The following is a 26,518-nucleotide window of genomic DNA, read 5'->3' on the forward strand; positions in this document are numbered from 1 at the left end:
AGATTACAAAAGAGTGTTTAAACTCTTATAACCCAAATCCCATAAATTACAAACCCTAAACCAAATGACCAGAGAACCCAAAACAAATGGAGAAGATTCTCTCAAATTGCTCTCTAACTCACAAAACTCACAAATTGACTTTCACCAAAATTGCCGACTGAAAGAGCCATAAATTTGCCACACACACATGACTCCAAACGGTGACATCTTCCCATATAACCCAATAAAAGAAAATTCTCTAACTGATGGTGTTTGTGGATGCAAATTTCTTCTTCCTTGATCTTGGACGAAATTGCACCTACAAAACAAATAACACATTAGGTCAAGACCAAGAGCCTCACGCGCCCATGATGAAAGTGGGGGAGGGGGGGGTTTGGCCAAAGAACCTCCGATACCAAAGTTAGAATTTAAGGAGAAAAGTGTTTAAGAGTTTTTGGAGAATTTTAGCAAGAGTGAAGACCTAGCTTTTTAGAGAAAATAGGGTCATATATATAGGAAATGGAGGTGGCCGGCCCTTAGAGGTTTTTTGTGTGAAAATGGGTGATTTAATTGGTGATTAATGGATTAATTAGGAATTAATCCATTAATTAGCCAATTAATCTCCATTTATATGGAATAATTTGTAGGTTATGAAGTAATTACCTAAGATGAGGATGGATGAGATAATTTGGAATTTGTTACCTATTTTGGACACTCTTGGCTGATTGTCCACTGCTTGCACGTAGGACAACCGGTGTGTCTCAGGGGTGACTTTGTCATTTTTACCAAAAATCCACGTGTCGCTTTGTGATTATTTTTGGCTCCACAAATGCCCCCACACCTGCTGGGCTGCTCTTAGGAAAGGGCAGCAGATGTAGAGATCTTCTTGCTCTAGGAAACTTAGGATTGCTTCCTATTTTGATGTAGATTCCCTATTTAATATGAAATTAGATCCTTTTAGGAAAGGGAAATAAATTTCTCTCAAAGCCTATTTAAGTCCACCTTAGGTGGGTTATTAAATCAACTTTGGAGAGTGATTTATTCTACCCTACAAGAAAGAGAGAGAGCTTAGAGGATATTTGTTCCCCCTTCTCTAGCAATCTTCGACATCTTGCGCGTGCAAAGGACCGTCTTTCGTTGCTTTCTTCGTCTTCTCCGTGCCACACCAATGTAATAAAAACTTAATTTCTTCTAGTCTTCTTCTTGGATAGTGTTGTCGTGGGGCAGCTGTCGGGGTGGTGCAGCACGTCGACTGGAAAAAGCCAGAAGTCAGCTCGGCATGAGCAAAGGAGGTGTTGTGGCAGGGACCACTGTTTTAGGCTGCTTGGCTTGGCTAGAGCAAAGGGCAGCTTGTGCGGCTGTGGTCGTGGATTGTGGCGCTGGGGCGCAGTGCTAGGCGAGTCACATGGCTCATGTCCTTTAGGCTCTTGGACCTGACATGGGCCAGGTCGGCGATTGAGAGAGATGAGGAGGTCGAATGCCTCAGGGGCTGCTGAAATGTTGGGCATGCAGGCCTCCTGCTTGCTGGTCTGAGAGAAAAAATGAGGAAAAAGCTAGTATGGGTTGATTTCCCATGTTGAGTACCGTGAATATCGATGGTTGCTTAGTTCTCTTCACCGGGAGAAATATGGGTTGCTCTCTTGAGAGAAGGTAAAGAGGATCAAGATGAATACTTTGGCTCATTTGATTGCTATTGTGGAGCCTACTGTGAGTGAAGGTGGAAATAAGAGATCTTCCCCGTCTGCTCAAGAAATGCTGGTTAAGAAAAAACTAAAGATTTTCTCCGCTGCTCGTGAGGGTCTACCTGCTGTCGAGAGGCCTGTGATTGACATGACTTCTTCCAATGGGAAGAAAAATGAGGCTGCTAGATCTGAGCTTGTGGCGCCTGTTATGTCGAGAATGGCTAATTCGATTGTTGATAGTATTGCTCAGTGTAGAGGTCTTTTTATACGCCTAATGCCGAGGTCTATGCCAAGACGTCCGTTGGGAGCTAAGTCCGGTTTTCATTTGGAAATGCTTGCTATTATGAAAAGCAATAAGGTGGACTCTGCTGTTAAAGTGGCGCTAAGGCCCACTCCTTGTGCTGCTGAGACTGATTCGCCTGTTGGGAAAGAGGAGACTGCTCGCGTGGACAGCTGTGAGAAATCCATTAAACCTACTTCTAGATAGGCTGTTGAGATATGTGTGCTCTTGAAACTAGATCTACTTAAAGACATGTACACTTGTGCCAAGTTTGTTGATGGCGTTAGAAATGTTTGTTTGCCCAAGTTCCTTTGTGAAGCATACAACCCAATATAGAAAGATGGCTCTGCTTGCTATGATGCATATATAGCAAGGTTGCCAAGGAGATGGTGAAGACTATGGCAGCTGAAGCTTATTCCTTGTTCGAGGAGATCAAGAGGTTGAACTCTGAGCTCGTTGCTTTGAAGGGGTCTAATATTTCTGCCCCCACTTCTTTGCAGCTTGAGACCGCTTGCCAAGAGATTATTGTCTTGAAGACTAGGCTTAACGCGATCCAAGTTAAGTATGAAAGTGCAGAGAATGAGATTAGATGTTACATACCTCAGATTCAAGATCTTAAGTTTGCACTTTCTAAGCTTCACTTCGTTGCTTATGCAAATGATGAAAAGTTGATTGCTACTTATAATCAAGTGATCCACTTTAAGAGAATCGTCGATAAGCTTGAACTCCAAATGTTGGAACTTCAAGGTGTACTGAAGATTAATGAAAGTTTGAAGAAGGAAGTGGATGAGCTGCAACACTTCCGTGTTGTCTGCTCGAGGAGAATGAGTTGCTAAAGGGTGAGAATGATGGGCTCGAGGTTTCGACACCTTCTCTATTTCTCTAGAAGACTTGCTTGCTTTTACTTTTGAGGCTTCCATTGATGAAGTAGTTGAAGAAGTTAGTGCCCAGGCTAAGGCAGCCAGGGGTGAAACACTGGATAATGTCGTTGTTAAGAGCGTCACTGCTACTGAAGGTGTGGTGACCGAGTAGTCGTGGGATGTCCAAGCTGCTGGAGTGTAGTCTTTTAGGTAACCTTTAGGATTTTCTTTGTTTTTCCTTGTAGCTTTTGTTTTTCTTGAACTCCTTTGGCCTTTTCAAGTTGTTTATAAACATCTTTCCTTCGCTTTCTTCATCTTCGCTTCTTTTGTTCATACTCTAACCTTTAGACTTTATAGACCAGTGGTAGGTGTGCTACTTTTCTATAAGTAGACAGGCCCGCATAGTCTATGCAGTCGTAGATGTTGGTATAGAATTTTGCAAAGTTGTTAGCCATATTGTTGGCAGCCGAATGCCTTACTTACATAAGCAAACAAATCCGCGTAACCACTAGGCTGTTAACCTTGGCTTTCTCCAATTCTGTAAGTTGCATAACAAGTATCACAACACTTTAGGACTTGGTGTAAATTGTTCCGCGCTTGGCAAAGGTGAAGCTTATCGACTACGTAGCATGTCGGCAGTGGATAAAGCTTCATATATACATGCTAACTTGTTTAACCTTTCACAAGAATGTGTGGTTGTATAAGTCTAACATGGCTTTACTGCTCGAAGGGCAAGCCGTACACAGTCTTCTGGAAACCGTAGGCTACCTTAATGCATTTGGTAGCAGCTTTAAGGTTCCAGGGTAGTCGTCCATCGGATGTATTGCATAATGTGCCCCATCCCTCTCTAGGGCCCGGTTCCCCATGGATTAGGCTAAGAAACCCAAATCCTTCAGTTAGCTAAGCATTGAAAAAGACCATTGTGGCTACTTCTAGGAATCCCGGCGTAAGTCATCGTGCATCTAGTTATACTAGGGCAGCCAGGCTCATCCACGTCGGGATATTCGAAGTGTAAAGTTTATCCTCCCGTCTTGGAGAGCTAACCCATGTGGGTGTCGGGGAATTGGTTTACCCTCTCGTACTGGAGAGCATGGTTGGTCACTCGGGGGGGGCACAATTCCTGTGATGAGTCCCTAAGAAGGTATTGTCTTCTTTTGAAGTGGAGGAGTAACCAGTTGTTGTAAGCAGAAGTTGTGATTACTTTTGAATTCCTCATTGAATAACGAGTGAAACGAACGAGAACTTAGTTGTAAGGTAGGAACTGCATAACAACTGGATAGTCTTCAGCTTGTGAGGTGGTCCCTGTCGAGCTGCTTGAGTCTTCGAGCTTTGATGTAGTGGGAGGTCACACATGGTATTTCCTTAGATTGTAGGCGTTCCATTACTTTTCGATCTTTTTGTCGTTTCATGGTGGCGAGGGTGTAATTACTCTTGCCGCCTACTCTACTGATCTTGTACGAACCTTCCTAGATGAGATACATCTTTTTGGAGCCTTCTCTATGGGCAATGATGAAGGCTTTTCTTAGGACTAGATCTTCAGGTTGGAATTGCCGGATCTTTCAAATTGCAACAACTATCGCCAAAGTTATCTTTTGAACTATGAAATACAGGTAGTCGGGCCCCTAGCTCTTATCGTGTAATGGTAAAGCTTATTACTGCTTCAAATACCGTCAAACATGTGAATCAGTCATCTTCTGCTTCCAGTTTAGATAGTATAGAAATGATGTCGGGTACTTCTTCAAGTCCTTGAATGTGCATTGGTGTGCCTCGCCCCAAAGTGCATGCTTCTCTGCTAGAGTGAAAGAGTCTGCTAGATTTAGATCTTCTTTCATGATTAATTTTCTGAATAGCGGGTGGTCTGCTGAAAGTCCTTTTTGGAAGGCTGCTCTAATTATCGAGTCGTTGCATCCGACTATCCTTGCCTTCTCTGCTTTGAACCTCTTCGCATAGTCACGAAGCGACTCTTTTGGGTTCTTCTTAACGTTGAACAAATGGTCGGACTTCTTTTTGATCGAGCGATAGGATGAATATTCTTTGGTAAAAACCAAAAAAAGTTTGTCGAAACTTCAGATAGATTGTGGCGGCAGGTTGTAAAACCAATCTTGTGCCTCGCCTTGTAGAGTGGTGGCGAATATCTTGCACATGAGATCGTCATTGTTTCGATAGAGAATCATTGTGCTTCGATAATGCTTTAAGTGTTTCTCCGGGTCTCCATCCCTTTTGAAATATGTGAAATGTGGCATGCTAAACTCGCGTGGAGGCTCTGCCTACTCGATCTCGTCCATGAAGGGTGACCTGCCTATGTTGGTCAGGTCCCGTCGTAGAGCCTCGTCGGCCACTTCGTTGTGTTGGAAATCACACGATCGTTTATTTATGAACCTCTCTACTTCTTCCTGAATTTTCCTTTGTTGGTGTAGCGGAGCTTTCGACTACCCCTAGTCTTGACTTGCTGGTTTAGGCTGCTTTTCTACTTGCTCGGCTTGTCTATACCGCGGTAGCGGTGCATATGATGGATTTCTAACAGGTGAGGAATGTCGCAGGCTACTGGTTGAACTTGAATCGGATTGAATGACTGCTTCTCTCTGTCCATCGTGCTGCCTACTCCGATGTGATATGGATGATGCTCCTTGCAGACCTAGCTGCGAATGAACACTTCGCTTGGAAGGTTGCTCATGTTGATTATCGGAGTGTGGCCCCAAATGTGAGTGTATGCTCGTCCGTGGACCTAGTCGAGAATGCACGCTCCTCCACGCACTAAGACGGGAGTATACGCTATCTCGGAGGCCCAATCGGGAGTGTACTCTGCCCAAAAGCTCAGTTCGTGGCTGGTTGAGTGGCTGCTTGTCAGGACGCTGCTGGAGAGGTTCTTCGTCTGCCTTTGTCCTTCTTCGGGACACCTCGTTTGGAACACGTTGCATCTTGGTGCGCTGCAAGAGCTGGTTCACCAAGGTCGTTTGTTGTGCTAGGGCGCTCGTCAACTCTATGACTTGTCGAGACAAGTGTTGATCGTCATTTGGATTGAAAGAGCTTGGAAGAAATGTTTCTCTTTGAGCAACAGAAGTGTGGTAGACTCCTGGCGTCAAATTTGAGCTGGGAAATGTTAAATCCACAGAAAAATATGGTGAAAATGCTCCTGGTTTGATCATTGGTCTGGAAATTTGGAGCCGAGACGTTTGAACTAGTCTTGGACCGATTTGGGCTGCTTGGAAAGCCACGGGAGCAGACTGGACTGCGAGAACAGGCTAAGCCACAGGAGCAGACTGGGCTGCGAGAACAGGCTAGGCCACAGGAGCAAGCTGCTTGATGGGAACAAGCTGGACCACGGGAACAGGCTGGGCCACGAGAGCAGACTGCTCAACGGGAATAAGTTGGGCCACAAGAGCAGGTTGCTCGATGGGAGCAGGTTGGGCCACTGAAGTGGGCTGCTTGGCATGTGGCACACGTGGGTGCGAAGCTAAGGCTCGGCTTGGCAATGCATTGGGCTTGGAATGATATGGCTTGGGTCATGGCCTTGGTGCCATGAGCCTTGGATGGCACGGCTCAAGCCGTGGTGGTGGTGTCATGGACCTCGTCGAGGGTGGCCACCGTTGTGGTTCCCATGGTGGAACCTTGTGGTGGTGGTGCCGCTCTTCCTAGGATCACATTTAGTCTCGTGGATCGCCGCGGTCCCATTTCTTGAATATTGGAATTTTCACTCATGGAGTTTTCTAAATTTCTAGCCATTGTATTTCTCTTTTTCGTTTTATCAAAGAATCTTTGCAAATAAAAAATTCTAATAATAAGAACGTACGAAAAATACAAGTGGACTAGAAAATAGAGAAAAAACCTTTTTATGCGAGAGTCTTCTACGATTGTGAATTTCAACTCTCAATGAAAGCACCAATTTGTGGATGCAAATTTCTTCCTCCTTAATCTTGCACAGGTCAAGGCCAAGAGTCTCACGCGCCCACGATAAATTTGGGAGGGGGGTGGGCTTTGGCATATTGGTTGAAGAACCTCCAATGCCAAAGTTAGAATTTAAAGAGAAAAATGTTTTGAGAGTTTTTGGAGAATTTTAGCAAGAGTGAAGACCTAACATTTTAGAGAAAATAGGGTCATATATATAGGGAATGGAGGTGGCCGGCCCTTAGAGGTTTTTTGTGTGAAAATGGGTGATTTAATTGGTGATTAATGGATTAATTAGGAATTAATCCATTAATTAGCCAATTAATCTCCATTTATATGGAATAATTTGTAGGTTATGAAGTAATTACCTAAGATGAAGATGGATGAGATAATTTGGAATTTGTTACCTATTTTGGACACTCTTGGCTGATTATCCATTGCTTGTGCGTAGAACAACCGGTGTGTCTCAGGGGTGACTTTGTCCTTTTTACCAAAAATCCACGTGTCACCTTGTGATTATTTTTGGCTCCACAGTGTTGGCATACAATATAAATTAACCCTTAGGTCCTATTTATAGTGAACAGGAGTCAGGTTACAATGAGAATCCTAATTGGTAGAAAATCCAATTCCTAATCAAATAGGTAATTCACAAAATCTTCAACCAAGCAAGGAATCCAACCAAAAAGTCAATGTAGACATCGAAATTTCGGTGAAATGAATGTTGACTAATAAATAAAATTTCAACGCTCACATGTTACATAAATTTTACACGTAGCGTGTGACTCAACGAAAAATCGAAATGAATCGGAAAATTCATCAAATAGGACATGTGGCAACACCTGGCAGAAATGATTTATTTCATCTGAATATTATATTAAAATTAGGCCTTGAAATTTTCTATAAATAGAAGCCAATTTCATTCATTTCATTTCACCAATTCACATTACACCAAAACCTTAAAGCTTTGAAACTCTAAAGCTCTCAAGTAAATCCCGAAGGATCAAGAAAGCCCTCTTCGTTCTTCGTCAAATCCTCCTTCAAGATCAAGCCCCGACGGCCCTTGAAGAACTTCCACCAACTCAAGATCAAACCCCGACGGCCCTTGAAGAAATCCGCACAACCATTATTCAAAGATCAAGCCCCAACGGCCCTTTGGATCAACAACTTCAAGATCAAATCCAAAAGCCCTCGACGATCTGTTCATCCCTATTCTTCAAGATCAAGCCCCGACGACCCTTGAAGAAACTTCCAACTATTCATTTGAGATCAAGCCTCGACAGCCCTTGGATCAACAACACGTCAACAAACCAACTTCTTATGGAGATTGAATCAGAGGACCAAATTACAAAGATATTGTAACCCCAAAATCATTAATACAAAATATTACTTTGTACACGTGTTCTTGTCTCGTTCGTCGTCAGGAAAATTCACGTTTTCAAATTTGGCATGCCTAGTGGGACAATCTCTACCGCTCATCTTTATCCTCAAATCCGCAAAAAGCGCAAATGGCATCAAGAAAGGATCAAGTTGTTCCCGCAATCAAAGCGAAGAACAAAAACATCCTCGCCTTAAATGGTGATATTTCGGGCATCACAACCCAAAGCAAGGCAAGAGCTCTTTCTGCCACCTCTGCATCAACTTTGCTAAAGGAACAAGAACACCTGAGGCACAAGCCTGTGATCACATAATTGTTAGTTCAAATTCCAAGATGAAGTGAAATGGTAGCTAAGAAAAAGAAAGATCACTTACTAGAAGCCTTCTGCTTTTTTCTGCCAGCCTCGACTGGGGAAGCAGTGGAGACAGTGGAGACAGAATGAGCTTTGGAAGCTTTAGAGACATAAGCCCTTGTCTTCTTCTTAGTTGGAGTTGCCCATGGGACAGGCAAGACAGGTTGAAGCTCAAGCTGTTCTTCGGGCTTAGATTCTGAAGTTTCCACCACGGTTGCCCTTGCCCACTTGGGTGCCACAAATCTTCACTTCGGGCTCGGCCTCTCCCTCGGAGTCTCCAAATAATTCAAAGATATCCCTTGCCTTTCCCATTGCGTGACTAGGCCTAGCGCATCTACAACCTCTTCTTCTGGCCCGACATCCATTATTTCAATGTTGCCTTGGGCTGCAAGTTCAAAGTAAGCAAAAGAAGGGTCAGTGGAAGACAGATTATAAAATATCATAAAATACAAGTTAGGAGAATAAAAAGTACCTATGAGAAGAAGCTGGTTCTTTTGGTGCACCATCTCCTTCCAGCTTTCAAGCTCGCTCGGCTTAGTATAGGATTTGATTGAGAGCTGCCCAAAGAGATGGTCATGAGATTCCCTAAGATCCCATCTATACTTCTTGGCCTACTTGGTCTCCTACCAAGTAGAGAATAAGGGAGTACATTCAAAATTTAGTGTCATAGGCTTTCAAGTAACCTTGCTCATTACTTCTAGGCTATGTCGAGCTGCCCGAAAAGTGACTTCTTAGGGAGAATGAAGGCAATAAAAAGTGCCACAATGCGTGGAGTAAAAAAAAAAGGAAAAGGAACTGGAATAGCTTGCGTGAAGACTAGTTGCCTACCACAGAAGTTCGGGTGGTAGATTTCTAGCCCGCATTCATAGCCATGGTCGCTATGTACTCCCTAAGCCAAGTTTTTTTGCTGGAGGCAGCTGATAAATTTCTCCTTGCAAAGTTGGCTGGCATCTTCCCCAAAAGCATCTTGGAAGGCTTGGTCTAAGAACTAGGGATACCTCCTGAGTATTGAAGCTCCCCACTACAAATCTGCCTGAGTTCAATAGACTCTGAAAAAGTAGAAGTAGGAGAATGTGGCGTGGTTGGTTGGTGATGCCTCGGCCAGAATACGAACAGGAGCCACTCTTTCAGGAAACTAGAGGTTAGGTGCCCAAAGTTCAGGGAAGTACCATTGCAACCACAACTGGACCATCCAGGTTGACTGGTTGAGGTTAGTTTCGAAAGGTTCACCCCTTGTCATCTTGAAGAGAAGGTGATAAAGATGGGAAAGAAGAAATGGCCATGTAGCCACATCGCTAAATGAATGCAAGGCCCTCCACCAAGGGAACCCACTCCAGTTTTACTCCCTTGGATTTGTTAGGGAAGATATGCTTGTTGAGCCAGTACAAAAGGAAGTATATGTGTTCTTGATCCCTATTTGTTGTGGCAGAAGAGGGGCTAAATGCGTCCTTGGCAAGTGAGATGAAACCTTTGAATGAAGTCTCATAGCTCTTGAAGGTTGAAGAATCATACTTCAATCGGATGATAGAGTCGGAGACGTCCGAGGCTTCAGCAGTCGAGCGAGATAAAGAGGACCAGTTATGGGTAATATCCATGACTCTGCCCGAGGGCCTTAGCCCGAAGACTTAAGCAATTTCGAGAAAGTTTGGGGTCATGGGACCCATCCTGAAATCGAATGTGTTGGTCTGGTGTTCCAGAACAGAAGAGCTATGGTCAAAAGCTCGGGCTTGGCGACCACCGTGACTTTTGAGAGCATGATGAGCTCGTAAATGCCATTAATTATCCACTTCTTCTTAAAAATGGGTTTAAGCTCATTTACCCATTGTGCCCAAGCCTCATCCTTCATCAGAGGGAAGCCTCTTCGATGGGTAGACCACTTGGAGGATGAGATGTCAGCTTTGGCTGAATACGAGTTGTGGGTGAACCAATTGGTCTTGGGCATGTTGTTCTCCACAGAAATTGGAACCCTTGAAGTCCAGGTAGGTCCCAAAGAGTGTATTCATCCCTCTTCAAAGAAAATTGAAGTGTTCAGGCCAGCCCAAGGGCGATGAAGGCCATTAAGGAGGCGACGCATGTTGACAATGCCTTCGCCGGATTCATATGCAGGACAAGTAGTTTTGGGGGTCATTGGTTGATTTTGAAGAAAATGGGGGAAAATTGAAGTCAGGAAGCGAGAAAGAACATTGAGCAAGAGAGTTCTGAGAAATCTGGGGATTTTGGAAATTAGAAGGATTGGAATTGCTATAGTAATTTGACCGAGAGGTTTAAGTGAAGGTTATATAGTAAACAGTTAGTAAACGTTAAAAATCATGGGTTAGTGCAAAGTTTTAGTTAACAATGGCTGTTTAAGTGGCGCAAGTCCTGAGTAAAGGCATGATGTTCATTTTAATCATCATTGACGCCTCAGATTGCAGACTCAACAATAATTAAAGGGGGCACTGTTTGGGTTAATATTTGAATATTAGGCTTGAATGAAGGAAAGCCCAATGATGCCAAATTAAATGAAGACTTTCCCGAAGCCCAACATTGAGCCCATAGACAAACTGAAGCTTTCTCAGCCAAGACACAAGCCACATGTCTATAACTGAGATGACAAGTGATGGACACTGACTTACTATCAGCTAAAAAGCATTTTCCAATGGCACTATAAGTAAAAAGCTAATGACTCACTACCCTTCAAGAGCTTTCGGGCAAGAGCAAAGCCCTGACCCTCGGGCCAAATCGCCTATAAAAGGAAGAAGAGACAACAGAGACAAGGACTCTCAACCAATCAAACAAAAAAACATACAAACTCTGCTTTCAAGCCAGATTTTACATCCAAAAAGCTAAAATCTACCCAAATTCAGTCCTTTTAGCGATAGTCTCCTTAGAAAAGCTATCTTTGTCTAGTATAAAAGCTCTGCTACCACCCCAGTGTAGTAGTATTGATTCCCTCATGTACACTTGCCCGAGTCTCTTTGTTTGTCCTAGAAATTAGTAGATCTATTGCTTGATGCACTATTCAGCATGTATTCAAGTCATTTCCACCTATTTTCTACTTTAAGAGTCCCATTTACATCTAGATCTGGTTGACTTAATGGATCTTTTTTCATTAAGAATAACTTGGAACCAAACAAATGACTTAAAGGGCATTGGACTCCCTCCATTCGAACATATAAGATCATGAACTAAAAATCCTTGGTGACAAGAAAAGAAAAAGAACTTAATGCAAACTTAACCCACCTGCGACAATCCTTTGATAACAAGAAATTTGAGTAACTTGAGGTGCAAGTAATCAACTTAAAACACACTTATTCTACATCTGCTATACTGAAATAGCAGTGGCACGCCTAAGCATTTTGTTAGTTTGATTGCGAGTCTTAAGGCCTACACCTAACGCCCCACAAATGCACATTTCAGAACTAACTTCAAGCTCTTATTGCAGCACACAAGACAAGCAACAGCCCGACTACCAAACATACACATCCAAAGTGCCAATCCCTTGGGAAGCTGTACTGAGGTCCATAGACTCTCTCCAAAGAAATCTTTGCCTAAACAGGATGTCTAATTCTTACATATAATAATCAAACGAAAGTAACTTAACGTAAATGAAGGAGGCAAACTTAAGTTTCGTCAAGTTGGCTAAAGTAGTGTGTTTTCTCTGCATCTAACTCAATTCAGTTTTCATAATTTAAATAAATTTAATATATTCTTTCATTGTTTGTAAACAGAAAAAAACAAAACAAGAAATGTGAATGAAAGGGAAATGTTTGGAGGAGGACTGGGGAATTGATGGCCACATTCTCCAGCCTCTTATCTTCTTCTCCATAAAAAAGTACCCATGACAAGATAACAAAAAAGTAAAAGAAAATTAACAGTATTTGAAATAAAAAAATCTAAATAATATTAATTACTATTATGTAATACATAACACTTGGATGTAATACAAACCAACATTTAGCAGTAGTCATTTACATTTGTCTGTCTCCGGTTGAGGAAGCTTTATTGTTGGTGTTGATCGTCATCTTTATTAGTTCATTGGGTTCACCAGCAACCATGTAGATCTTCACTTCTCCTTAAGAATTCAGAGAAGAGAGAGGGAGGGAGAGAGAGAATGGAATTTGATGAGCACGAAGAGCAAGATGAGGAGATGGAGATGCAGGCGGCGCCACCGGGTTACGCCTCTGTTGCAGAGAGTTCCAGGCCCAAAATGGGGCCCGCCGGCGAGGAGACCGTCTCCAGTTCTCGAAAAAGGGGGACTGCCGCAGCACCCAATTCCACCACCACCACTACCCTAGCCACCATGGTCAGGTACAGGGAATGCCTCAAGAACCACGCCGTCAGCATCGGCGGTCACGCCCTCGACGGCTGTGGCGAGTTTCTCTCTGCGGGGGATGAGGGCACCATCGACGCCCTAAAATGTGCCGCCTGCAACTGCCACCGCAACTTCCACCGCAAGGAGTCCGAGGGCGAGTTAATTCATCACCACCAGGGTGCCGGTGGGTCCCACCAGCTTCACCACCACCACCATCAGCATCAATTCTCCTCAGGCTACTGTCGCCCACCGCCACCGCCTTCTGGCTACCTGATCACCTCGCCGCACGCAAGGCCTACACTAGCCTTGCCTGCGGCATCCATCCGCGGCGGCGGAGGGTCTCATAGTAGGGAAGAGGGAGAGGACGTGTCGAATCCAAGTTCGAGTGGCGGTGGAGGCGGAGGAGGATTTGGGATGAGTAAGAAGAGACACCGGACAAAGTTCACGCAGGAGCAGAAGGAGAAGATGTTGGAGTTTGCGGAGAAAGTTGGGTGGAGGATTCAGAAACACGACGAGGCGGCGATTGAGGAGTTTTGCGGAGAGACTGGAGTGAAGCGCCATGTGCTCAAGGTTTGGATGCACAACAACAAGCACACTCTTGGTAAGAAATTAGTGCCCTAATTAACCAAATTTTATTTGATTTAATGCCTACTTGGCTTGGCTAAGTAGCTAGCTCAGCGAGAAAGAAATGTTGCAGTGTTCTAATTACCCAGTTAATTAATCAAATTATGTTCGTGTTATGATTAATCTTTAGCTTTAGCACCCTTAACTCATGATCATGCAAGTACAATGATGATTTTTCTTAATCTAGTGTTAATTAATAATGATTTAATTAACTAGCTAAGCTTAGTTAATTAGATAGGGTTTCATCACTTGGTTTCAACAAAAAAGGGTTTCATCACTCGATTTTAACAAAAACAGGTTTTCATCTAAATTTCCTTCTTCTGATTAATTTGTGTGATTAACATCTGGATTTGGTGCTAATTAGTTAACATATATACTGATTAAGACCACATTAATTTTTTGACATGTTTTGCTCAGTGCAGCTTGTTCTCACTGAGATATAACGTTTGCCCTAAAAACCCAAAACTGGAATGCTGTTTCCTTCAACTGGAATTGCGTTTTAGGGCAGTTTTTCTATTTCGAGTAAAAATTAGAAAAATGGAGAAAACCAATAGAAGAGGGAAAGCTTATGATCATTTAAACTAAACTGGGTTCTGATTAATTAACTAATTAATTAATTAGTTCCCACTAATCACATGATTAAAGACCCAGAAAATTTCATAAACTCCACTCGAAACGTGTAATAAGCATGCAAAGCAAAGCTGAAAACTGCTCTCACTTTGTTTTGTTTATTAATTTAATTTATTATTCTGGATTACTTTCTGCGTTTTGGGTTTTTGGAAGTTCATCCACATTTGTCAATCTTATCCTTATTTTCTTCCATGATCACCGCCTTATCTTGCTTGACCCTCTCTCTATCTCTCATATTAATTTTGGCTCAACCTTCATATTGCATTAGTCTGTGGACACTTCCATCTCAAAACTGGAAGAAGATGATAAAACTTCACCTATTTTTGAGCTTACCGGACACATGTGATCTCATCAACTGGATTTGTTTTCATTTATCTACTTTCTTTTTGAAAAAGAAAAGGAAATTCCTTTGGTGCTTTCCTATTTTCGAAAAACTAATTATAAGCATGTAACGGCCACATGATGTAGTATATATGCTGCGACGTGGTGTGTATATGTAAGTCTTCATTTCTATAACACGTGTATTGGACCACATTTTTGTTCTACTTGGTCGTGTATGCTTGTTGTTTTGTTTAGCTTATCTTTTACGCGTAGTGTTATAATCTCATTCTTTTTTTCCCTAGTTATGAATGATGAATAAATTTATTTATTTGTGAGAAGATAATATTAATTCTTATGTGTGAATCAGTGTATAGTGTAAAAAATCGTTTGTACTAAGAGGATTTTCATACTCTTAATTTTTCTCAATTAATAATGATCAAAATCCTCTTCGCTAGTAACCTAAAAAAGGGGTTTCATTTTTACAAGTCTTGCACTACGCCCGTACGATTTTAATCTATTGAATAAAATAAGCATCACTAATTATTGGTCTAGTGATAATTTTCTTTACATTGTGAGAAGAAATATGTAGTTTAAATAACCCCACCCACATTGATAAAAATAAAATTTGAGGAAATGATCCATAAATTTTTTGGTTTTTACTTTAAGAGGAAAAATAACTATTTCTTTACCAAATAGAAGAAGGGGTTAATCGTTTCGCATGGAACAACATTAATGGATGCTCGTGGAAAGCCTCAGAGGCTATGGAATATATGATGGATGGATGATTATCTTAACATGTATTTTATGTTTTCTCTGATTAATTTTAGCAATTCAATCTCAAGTTCCTAATTGATCTGGTCGACGAAATTTAGTTGCATGAACAACTGAACAAGTACATTGTAGGGTCGCATGCGAAGCACTTATCCTTTTTCGAAAAAGTGAAGATCATTACACTCAGAAAACTCCCGCTTGTCCCTCTACTAAAATTACACATCCTATAGGAGAGTTACGGAAACAATTACACGTCCTATATTACTGTAATAAATTTCGATTATCGTAGCTAGCATTTGATCTTCTTAAATAATTGGTCAATTTCTTGACAGTAGCAAACTACTCTCTTCCAGTTTGTAGTACTTTTTTTTTTTTTTTTTTTTGAGTTCTTCGATATTTTTACATTAGAAGGAAGGGAAGTTTGGCTAAATCATATAATGGGCAGCCTAATTTAGTATCAAATTTGTTATCCACGAGATTCAAACCTAAGACCTCTCACTTCTAAAATGAATATTACCAGACCGTAGTACTGAGTGACTCCAATTTGTAGTGCTTAACTAAAGAGAGTACTATCTATGTAAGCATCAACTACGGCATCACCATCCTCAAGAGCCAGCATAATCATTAGATCAGAGTCACAATATAGCATATATATATATATTGAACAATCTTGAAAAATAATAATTCAAAACTATACATATATGTACCTTTAAATAAGATATACATCGGTAGTTTAGTTGACAAATAAGTATGACATTTTTTTAAATGTGGGCAATCTCGTTGGTATTGTTAATACTACGAACTTAAAATTGTCAATATGTGATGGATATGACTATTGATATATATGTCGTAGATATTGTGTTTACAAATGTTGTTCATTAGAACGTAGAAGAATTGTTTATATATTGAAATATCTTTTGAAGTTGTATTTAAAAAATAAATGATTTAGAACGTAAAATCACATCCTCGACAAAACACTAATAATATATATCTTTTATTTACTACACAATTAGTGGAGTGGTAATGGTAATGGTGAAGATATATGGAAAAGAAATAGTTACGTAATTAGTGGAGTGGAGGATTGAAGGTGTTGGAAAAATTATGTAAGCTCGTGTTGCTGCTGCTTTATTCTAAACAGGTGGCCTCTCTATCCAAGGATCTGATCACAAAATACAAATGGGACTGACATTACAACTAATATATTTGTATGGGTGAAATGCCGATTTAGTCCTTAAACTATCATCTCAATAAAAATTAGGTCTTTGAATTATTTTTTCGGTAAAATAAGTCCTTAAAATCTTTAAAAATTACTAATTCCACCCCTACTATTATATTCATTAAAAATTGCTAATTCCACCCCTACTATTATATTCAAAGCTATTTTATCTAATTTTTTGTCAACTTAAGTCACTTGACATACTTTAGAGTGTAATACCATCATTTTCTCGCCTATAAGCCCTTAACATTTCATATAGGTTGTGAATCTAACATCTAATTTACCCTCCAAAGTTAACTTACACTATTTCTTGATGAAAAACTACCAATTTGCCCTCCAATGTGTGCCACATGCAAGTAACATAACTTAAATTGACGGAAAATTGAATATAGTAGCTTCGAATATAATATTAGGGACGTAATTGGTAGATTTTTATAACTCAGGGACTGATTTTTCTGAAAAATAGTTTAGGGACCTAATTTTCACTGAGATAATAATTTAAGGACTAGATTGGCAATTCACCTTATCTGTTTATATCGGTTGTAAATATAGATGAGTAACATCATTGTACGTAATTTTGTTTGTAGTAAAAGAAGGATAATTTTCCAATAACTACAGTGCGCATCCACACACTACTGATTCCTGATTTTTGATACATGTACGCTCAATTATGAGACTGTGCATGAATTAATGGCTAGAAATTATTCGGGTGCAACCAAAAAATGAGTTTTATAAGGTTCCATTTTACCTTAAGAAATGACTTATATTTTCAATCAAGTAACTTCTTGATTTCTTGGAGAACATCAAACTTAGGCATTGTTTGGTATTGCCTTTGCCACTATCACCATCACCACTGTTGCCATTGTCGTTGTCGCTATAACTCCTATACTCACCCTTGCTTCTATTATGCTTTTACATTGCTATTCATACTCGTATAATTTTGCAAAATACAGTTTACCAAACATCTAATTACTTTATTTTATAGTTAATTATTCTAAAAGCATAATTGAAGTAGTTTTTTAAGTGATCAATGATAATGTAGCTTACATACACATTATCCAAATTGAATCGCACCTACATGTAACAGGCTATATACACATTTCTTCCCAAAAGATACGAACTGAAATTTGAACATGGTAAGGATAAATAATGATAACCCCTTAAATTACAAGCCTGTTGTTTTCTTGTGCATTTCTAAAGGCCTCAATTGTGGTTGCTCATTCCATAACCACAATTCTACAATGCCTCTGTCTTCAGAGAATCAGAGCAGTTTATACAATTGTGGAAAGATATTACTTATGGGTAGTGATGTCAACACGCCTTTTTCTTTTTTACTTTGAGCATATCTTCTGATATTCTTGACGGTTAATTTTTTTTTAATTGTTAAATCTAACTGTTACCAAATTAGAGGGGTGTGTATGAGGTGAAATCATTGTCCTGTCTGATTATTTGATCTCCAATTAGTATTACTGATTTCTGTATTTGTACTATCTCCCACATATATTGGTGGAATCTATTTTTATTAAATAGATGATACAAATAGATGATAATTATAGCATTACTTAAAAAAGAATATACTAGATTATGTCAATTATAAACCATCGTAGGTAAGTTCTTATATTAGAGAGCAGCTTATATGACACAGGTTCTCTATCACCGCGTGATCCATGCTAATGACACAACACCATGTAAGCAGAAACTTATATGTGGTATTATATCTTTGACATAAAACGTCATCGTGATGGTGTACCCGCACCATGAAAGTCCCCTGATTGGGCAAATAATGGACCCCTACAAGCTACATTGGTCCATCTTCAAATTCTTTCTGATCAAGCTATGGGCTAGAGCTTGAGCCCAAGTGTAGGTGTACGTCTTGCAGGTGCAGGAGTAGGCCTGGGTCAATACATGATGTAGTTTTTTGGAAAAATCGACCTAATGGACCAGAGTCCAGACTAGGCCCTATATTCTAAAGCTATACTCTTTTTTCTAATTTTCTTTTCAACAAAAGATATTATCTACACCAAAATAGAAAGGATAACCTTAACCTCATAATGAACTGTAATAAAGTGATTCAAATTCTCCTTTGGCGAAAATCGAACCTTAACTATCACTTATAAGTGAAAAAGAATATCACTCAACCGTAATACTAAGTAACAATCTTCTTCCTCACTTGGTAATTTTATAGAAAACAAAATTGCTCACATTCGGAATATGCAAGTTTTCTCGTTGATTGACACCACATTCGCAACAAAGTTATAGTCTGGAAATATCATGTATACAATCACAAATGTCATTTACAACAAATATAGACTCCACTAAAACCTCCGACGTCCCAAACACCATCAATCGCTACAACGGAAAAGTAAAGTTGCAATCTGTGGGTTCCGACAAGAAATATAGCACAGCAATTCCACCAACCGAACAAAAATACATACACCATCCACATTATAGCTCATGGATTCCATATTCCGAAGGATAATTCATCTCCGTACATGTTTTGCCAACATGATTTCCTGTTGCTTACACTCATACGCTGTGGGGATGAGGATGCGGCTGCAGCGCTTCTTGAAGATGTTTCACAGCACTATCGTAGTGCACAAAGCTCATGAACCAAAACTCATGGTTGTCAACAGAGACGACCTGGATGTACTTTTCAGCTGCTTTCACTTTGCTCGTTGATGGATTGACTGCCTTCAGCTGATGTAATGGAATAATCACCTACATATAACAAGGAATCAAACCAGATTATGTTGATAGCTAACAGAGACATTTTAACGTATAAACAGTAAATCAACTACTGAAAACTAACCAGATGAAAGAAAGAAAAAAAAAGCAATTAGTGGGATCATAATAGTCTTTAACATGATGAATAAATAATAAAATATAGAGTTTCGGTTTCACTACTTGTAAGTTGTAACACTTAAATAAGAAACCACGGCATTTTACGTATTTAAAATGCTTCACCAATCAGACAGTTTGGCTTTATACTGATATATAGATAGGACATGGACATGCAAAAAAATGTGTCAAAGAAATAGGTGGCTTGTTAAAAGTATATTTGGAAAAAGATTTTGTGTCAAATAAAAAAAACAGATCCTCTCTTAAAAGGATTGTCAAAGTGCACCATCTACATTAACAACGACAATAACCAGGATTCGGTTGTTACAAAACAAGCATGGGTTCAGCAGCAATTAGACAACTAAAGGGAAGAAATCAAAATATAGGATCGTTCTCAATACAAGATTTCAAGATCTTCTATTTACCCATTACCTTGCTTGGCCAACACTTTCAAATTTCAATTAATATATAAATCCTTTCATCCTCTGTTCAACGTTGAGGAAGGTAACAATCGTTGAAGTCTTTAAACCTTTCCACCTACTAATATCACTCAAGTATAACCTAGAGGAAGGATCATTTTAGCTGTATTCTTCCTATTGCGTGTTCTTTGTCACATCATTCTTAACGACAGCCTTGTCATGTCAAACATTTCTGCATTCAAGTCTATCAAAATATAACTAGGTACCTCATGACTAAATTGTTAATGTATATAAAAAATAAAGATCAACCAACGTATCATACTCCCAAACTAAAGTTAGAGTTCCTATAATACCAAGTTCAAATATTTGAATCCCCTCGCCAAGATTGACCCATTAAAGTCAGCACCACACCAAAACCTTCAAACAATAGCTACGTATCTCAAAAGAATCATTCAATACCAACCCACTAATAGTTTCCAAAAGAATAAATGCAATCGGGCTTTTAATGACCAGAAATCATCATAAGGAAATGATAGTAGTACACAACCTGACCATATGTATTGTGATAGACATAATAAGTAAAACTATTTTAGCAAAGATTAATCTCAGAACTGAGAAAGACAAATTAATGTAAAGTGACATCTTACAAATAGCATGTTTCTTTTTATTAAGTGTTCATACAAACCAACACAAGGTTGAGTTACCTAACTCAGGATTTAGGTTGTCATGGTCAAAGGTTGTGTATATCCTTCTTACCTCATGAAACGTGATTTCCTTTTCAGGTAAAACCAACAACTGAAATGTTTTGACACCTATAGGTTGGGGGTAAAAAATTAACAAAGGGATATATTGCTCACAAGGTCAAAGTAACACAAGCACTAAGCTAAATTATGGTTTTTTTTTTTTTTTTGGGGGGGGGGGGGGGGGGGGGGGGGGGGGGGGTGGGGTGGTTGGTGTGGGTTTGGGGGGAGTGGCATGGCTATGTAAATTAGTATATGCGACACTACCTACTTGTGTGTAACATTTGATCAACCCAAGTCACTCAACTTGAAATCAATTCTGACACATCGCCTTACACCATTCGGTCAATTGGCCTTCAAAAGAGGGTGATGTCAATGGTTGAGCCAAATCACCACAAAATTCGAAAACTACAAAGTTCTTTGTTTATGTTTTCCTTCTTTTGACTCAACTAGCCCATAACTGGAATACATAATTGGAGGCAATTACTACTACAATATAACAAGAAACCTATAGATTACATGTACCTATCCCTGAGGTTAAGTGGAATTACATAAACCTCCCTCCTACTTTTGAGAAATTAAATTAATCTACAAAAAAAGCTGATCCCTCATATTTTTATCATGACCTATCTTTCAGAATCTCAGATTAAACGCACCATGGAAGTGAAATCTCTATTTTCAATTAAAACCTACCTCAGCATTCAAACTGTCTCAGCAGTAAATTTTATTTCAGAGTCTTAGACCTACCAAAACACAAGAGAAGAGTCTAATTTCTAAAATTGAGCGGAAGTTTCTATAATATCACTAACGTCAAGAGGTTAGGTAACTTACTCTATTTTATAAATATCAAATCATGTAATATGAAAGTTAAAAATCTGAGAGAAATTCAAACTGCACTATCACCATTTGGAAGCATAAACGGCTCCCAAGTCATAACTCCAAAAAGGTGACAATTGGTTCAAAAGCATAGGCAAACAGAAGTAATCCAATATACCTTATAATAGCTCCACTCAGTCCGGTCACCAACTGTGTATGAAAGGGGATCGTCACTGCAAAATGCAAGCTTAGCTGATGACAAATATAAAATTCCCATTACCGGGCCAGCTGATGTGGATAGGTAGCAAGCAAATGTCTTTAGTAGTTGCTCCTCTGGGACAGTCTCAAAATTGTGTCGAAAGATCTTCTCGTAACCACCTTCTGCAAGTACTTTTGTGCTCTGAGCAATTCTTGTCACAGCGGCATCAGCAAAACTGGGTCCCGTTTTCACTAGTTCAGGAAAGCAGCAGTACATTCATTATGTCTCACAAATACAACAGCAGAAAGTTTACTATGAATTCAGTACATGATGATGATGCCAATGATGAAGTCGGTAGCAAAAACAATCCAGAGGCAAAATCCTAACTCCAAAGATACTCCAACTAAAAGCACACATATTGAACCCATTCCTGATTCCCAACTCCCAACATGCAAAATTGACACCAATCCTTCTACCAAACAGGAATGCTTCGCATAGAAATGTCATGCAATTGCTTAACCATGTTGGAACAACACAAAGACCGCAATTAACAGCATACTAGACATAACATTTGCTCGTGGCAATGAATTACATCGGCTAATACAGAATTCTAGAGCATGCACAAGACAATTGTCATTGCGAATTCACATTCAAAACGTTCAAAATAACCAGAATTGAATACTTACAGTGTTGCCACATGTTGCCAGCAAGATCCTCGGCCTTCTTGGTGGCCTCCGCAGCCTTCTTTCCCCATTTTCCGAGAGCATCTTTCACTGAATCCATCGATTCTAATACCCACAACAAACAATACGACACAACAACACTCACAAATTCATCATTTCAACAGCAAAACCCCTAACTTATCAAAGAATTGAACACACAAGTGTTGGTTGGTTACTCACTCTTGACGGAGGAGGGGGGAGGCGGCGCAGGAGTGGCGACGTAGGGATTGGACTCCGCCGGCATGGAGGTGGCGGCGTCGCCGGGGATCGGACCGCGAGCCTCGGCTTGAACCACCGGTGGCGGAACAGGCGGCTGCACCGGCGGGCCCTCCGACTTCGGGGGTGGAGGCGTTTCAGAGGCGATGGAGACGGAGGTCCAAGTTTCGGAGTGGGGAGGCGGAGCGACGTCGTTGAGATCGACCTTAGGGTATGGAGCGTAGTGTTCGGAGTGAGATGGCGGTGGCGGGTGATCAGGTGCAGGCGGTGCTGCTGCCACCTTGTGGTCGGTCATTTTGTAGTGATTGGGACAATGGAATCTTTGTCGTGTTTGGGAATTCAAACGGCTTGTTCGGCGGCGGAGTCTGCGAGAAGACAACTGGTGCGAAGAGATTAATTTGGGATTTTGGATTTTGAATTTTGGATTTTGGATTTGGACAGTTTGTAAAGAGGGGAATTTGCAGTCCATTTTGTAGTCAAATAGTCAATAGGCCCAAATCTTGACAAGTCATGGCCGAAAAGGTAATTTTATCCTAACAAGGCAACGTATCTTTTTCTTTTTCTTTCTTTTCTTCCGCTAGTTCACTCCGTTCCTGTGTATTTTTTGTTTGAAATTATATCTCATGCTATGAATCTTCTCTATGGTCTTACTTTTTCAGCAACATGTTGGGGTTGTGATGTCATTTCATTAACATTTCTTATGACTTGATTCACATGACTACTTCGGTTCACCTATTTCAATTCAAGCTCCAAATTCAAATACAAAAAATAATTACTCAGCCCAACAAGTTCATTACTAGAAACTTATCAATTATGAAATTAAAGTTCATGGGAGAAATTGACATGTTATAAAGTTTAGGGGGTAATCGGCTGAAATTAAATTTCAAGAAAAAATTAGTCAATTATAAAAGTTCAAAAGAGAAAATTGACTAATTATAAAAATTCAACAAATTTACGAGGCTTAATGGGCCTAGGACCAGTTTTGAACCACACTTCTTGGCTGGACATCGGAGAGGTGAAGTTGCCATAAACTATTCCATGCAGGGTTGACATATTGCATTGGTGAATGATGTTACTGCAGACATGAAGTGGCCGCAAGGTAAACCACATAGATCCCATTTTCGGCAAGAACATGTGTGTTTGTTCAAATCAACTACATAATCTGCCACTGTTAGATGTCTAATTTCAAACTTTCCTCCACCTGCAGCATAGGCAATCCATAAGCCACAACCCTCGGTGTTTTTTTCTTTCCAAAATCTTCAGAATTCTTGGTCCAACAGATAAGATGATGAATTTACCCTCAAATCTAACGGGAAAGTGGATGAAATTTTCTCAAATCTAACAGTAAGGGGTTAATTAGCTGATTTAAAATAGTTCAAGGGTCAATTTACTAAAAAATCGTTCAGATGATCAATTCAACTGACTCAATAATTTAAGGGATCAAACGATATTTTATACATTCAGTTTTTAAGTATGCACTCAGTATGGAGGGATCATCATGTTGTCCCAATGTATGAGCACTTAAATAAGTCCCAATGTTCACCAAAGAAGATCCAAACTTTATGATCCAACAACCCTTCCAGTAGGAACAACCATGTAGAGCAGTGCAGAGTCTTAAACAAGTTAGAAATCCTCTTGCGACCTAAGTATCTTTGTGACCGTATATAAAGAACTATGTTGATTTAAATCGGTCTCCACTTGACTTTACAAAGTACATTACCTAATGTTACTACATGAGAGAGGATCCTCGCCGGATCCTCTTTGTGAGGATTCTGAGGATCATTCAATCACATTCATTCATTATACATTGTACAGTCAAATTTTGTAGGTAATGTTTATATTCAATTTTAAATATAAAAAAAATACAATGATTTTGACCCACTATATACGATAAACAGATATTAATTGAAGATCCCTAGAATCCTCATAAATAGAATCCAGCGAGTATCCTCACTTGTTACGACATTATCAACAATTGACAAGTTGTCCAACACTTTAAGATGTGATTATTAATACCAAATCAGTTCTCCAAAAAAAAATATATATATATCATTAACGTAATCTACTTTTTTAGTGAAGTTTGTAACTAAAAAACATGCTAATAAAGTGTTTGGCTGAACAGCAATTAGGATCATTAAAAGGCCTCTAAAAGAAAAAAGGCCTATAATCTCTGCAGTAACCTTTAACTTAACTAACAAAGACGAATGTTTGACATTATATTAAATCCGTAAGTTAATGTATGACATTATATTAAATTCGCAAATTAATGTATGATATTATAATATTTAAAAATGAAGTATGAATTTACTATGTGAACTAAAATTAATGCGGTAAAATGTTATTTTTCCAAAAAATCACAAATAATTAAATAAAAAAAAGACAAAGATGTAACACATAAGACAAGAGTTAAAAGGACAAATGATAGTCGTAACCTAAGCAACTGTACTTCCTTTACCAAAAAAAAGCAACCGTATTTCGAGCTTAATAAAAATAAAGATTATGATTCTCTCATCTCATCTTTTCATCCATTTTTATCCTATCTTCTCTCATTCTCTATTTTATCTTTTTCTTTCAATAAAATAATTAATATAAGATGTTAACGCATCTTGACCGTGATGATTCAAATAGAAAGGGAGGGAAAAAAAAGAAGAGGAGATAATTCTACTCCTAAAAATAAAGAGACTGATAGAATTCACTTGCATTTCCATCCACTTTTTTTTTAGTTAATTTTTATAATATTTTGCTACAAAGGAAAATAGAATAAAAGAAATGAAACTTTAACGAAAAATTTCTAATACTGTTTACTTTAATGAAAAATTATATTTTTACTCTAAAAAGTTAATCCTGGTACAATTCACTTACAACATATTTTTATCTTTTCTGTTAAAACTTAAAATTTTCAAATTATTTTCATTAGTTTCCTTAAAAAAAAAAAATAAGGGAGTAAAGAGAGTTGGCAGTTTACTGACGCGAATATACTGCGCGTGCATATAACGCCAAACAGTTGTATTTTCTACCTTTCGTTTCGTCAGCCTTTTCTCAAAAGCAGCCCCTGATGGAGCTCCAGTGAAATACAACTGTTCACTCCTTTTGGATTGGACCGTGCCTTCACTTTCTTAGAGAAAGCGTACGTACTGACAGACGCCTTTTCTTTTTCTAATTGTGGATGTAACTCATGTAAAATTTCTTATCTTAATAAGAATTTTCTTTTGTCCTATAGTTCTATATTATGAAGAATGATACTTGACTAGACGAGCCCTCCTACTCAAAATTTTTCGTATTTTATACATAAATCTTCATGGGATGAAAATATAAAAGCATTACGAATTATCTATCTATTTGCTACAATGGATTCACTTAACGACCTTAGTTTTGATTCAGTTTTTTTTCAAAGAATTTTATAGAATGATATGAATGGTTCCAATTATAAGTACAAAGTAAATCAGGCATGAAGAATTTTGGGTAGCCAAATATTGCTAAATAGCAATATGAAATTAATTTTTTTTTTGCAAAAGATAATAAAATAAAGTCTTAGTAACTTGCTTACTTTCATTGACAAATGAATGCGATAATTTGAAGTATTCCTATAGATACTCCAGTTTAATATCTCTTTGCGGCGGGAAAGCTAATTTTTCTCGAGGCGTTTGCTACTCCAGTTTATTCTCATTTGTACATGAAACTTTGGTCTCTAATTAGTGTTGACTAGTGTGATTGTTTAAGCTTTCAACTTTGATCACTTATAATTATTTTATCGTTGGGATTTTCTTGGTAATTTTACTAACTGGTTTAACGGATTTTAGTTAACGAGAGACATATATAAATATTGGAATTGGATCCTCTCCTGAGCACAAGCTTAGGATCCTGCTAACCAGCCTACGTGAATCATTGGATCGGTTACAATTATTATAAATTTTAGAGGGATCCTCTATTTATAGCCAATCAAAATTCAATAGCTTAATTACATGTTGGTCAGGAGGATCATGAGCTTTTGCTCAGGAGATCCAATTCCATAAATATTCAATCAGTTTTAATAACGTCAGGCTAAGTTGACTCCCACTTGTTGATTGTCACCAAGTTCAAGTTAATTCCCACTTGTTTTAAAGGTTATATAAGCCACAAGTTAAAACCAATTATTTCTTCTTGTTGCTTATTTGTTGTTTCCTTTAGCTTTTTTATATGGGAAAAGGATCCTCGCCGGATTCTTTTCCTAGGGATCCGAGGGATCCCGTGATTATATCCGTTCATCATACATCGTACGGTCAGAAATCATTTGAAATTTAAAATTAAATATAAATAATA

At 39.1% G+C, this 26,518-nt stretch overlaps 2 protein-coding genes and 2 pseudogenes across 2 annotated transcripts; 1 reads left to right on the forward strand and 3 right to left on the reverse strand.

The window, feature by feature from the left end:
• Positions 1–4,471: 4,471 nt before the first annotated feature.
• LOC148694628 (uncharacterized) lies at positions 4,472–6,473 on the reverse strand (annotated as a pseudogene).
• Positions 6,474–8,658: 2,185 nt separating this feature from the next.
• On the reverse strand, positions 8,659–10,541 carry LOC148694629 (uncharacterized; annotated as a pseudogene).
• Positions 10,542–12,321: 1,780 nt separating this feature from the next.
• Positions 12,322–13,454, forward strand: LOC137718379 (zinc-finger homeodomain protein 2). The gene has a single exon (XM_068457917.2). It carries the CDS (start codon positions 12,507–12,509, stop codon positions 13,326–13,328), a length of 822 nt encoding a protein of 273 aa, XP_068314018.2. The 5' UTR covers positions 12,322–12,506; the 3' UTR covers positions 13,329–13,454.
• A 5,068-nt stretch (positions 13,455–18,522) lies between these two features.
• Positions 18,523–22,692, reverse strand: LOC137717269 (GEM-like protein 1). The gene is made up of 4 exons (XM_068456576.2): positions 22,184–22,692; positions 21,968–22,069; positions 21,261–21,532; positions 18,523–18,987 (listed from the first exon to the last, which is right to left on the reverse strand). The coding sequence occupies exons 1-4, from the start codon at positions 22,686–22,688 to the stop codon at positions 18,796–18,798; spliced, it is 1,071 nt and encodes a 356-aa protein (XP_068312677.2). The 5' UTR covers positions 22,689–22,692; the 3' UTR covers positions 18,523–18,795.
• Between the last annotated feature and the right edge of the window lie 3,826 nt (positions 22,693–26,518).

The sequence above is a fragment of the Pyrus communis genome, chromosome 8 (assembly GCF_041283825.1).
Source record: "Pyrus communis isolate YQ-2024b chromosome 8, ASM4128382v1, whole genome shotgun sequence".
Taxonomy (NCBI): Eukaryota; Viridiplantae; Streptophyta; class Magnoliopsida; order Rosales; family Rosaceae; genus Pyrus; species Pyrus communis.

Coding starts and splice junctions, on each gene's coding strand:
- LOC137718379 (XM_068457917.2), top strand. CDS start 12,507: ATGGAATTTGATGAGCACGAAGAGCAAGATGAGGAGATGGAGATGCAG.
- LOC137717269 (XM_068456576.2), bottom strand. CDS start 22,688: ATGGACTGCAAATTCCCCTCTTTACAAACTGTCCAAATCCAAAATCCA. Junction 21,533..21,967: donor TGGCAACATGTGGCAACACT/GTAAGTATTCAA, acceptor TTCCTGAACTAG/TGAAAACGGGACCCAGTTTT. Junction 18,988..21,260: donor CTGAGTGGAGCTATTATAAG/GTATATTGGATT, acceptor TGTTATATGTAG/GTGATTATTCCATTACATCA.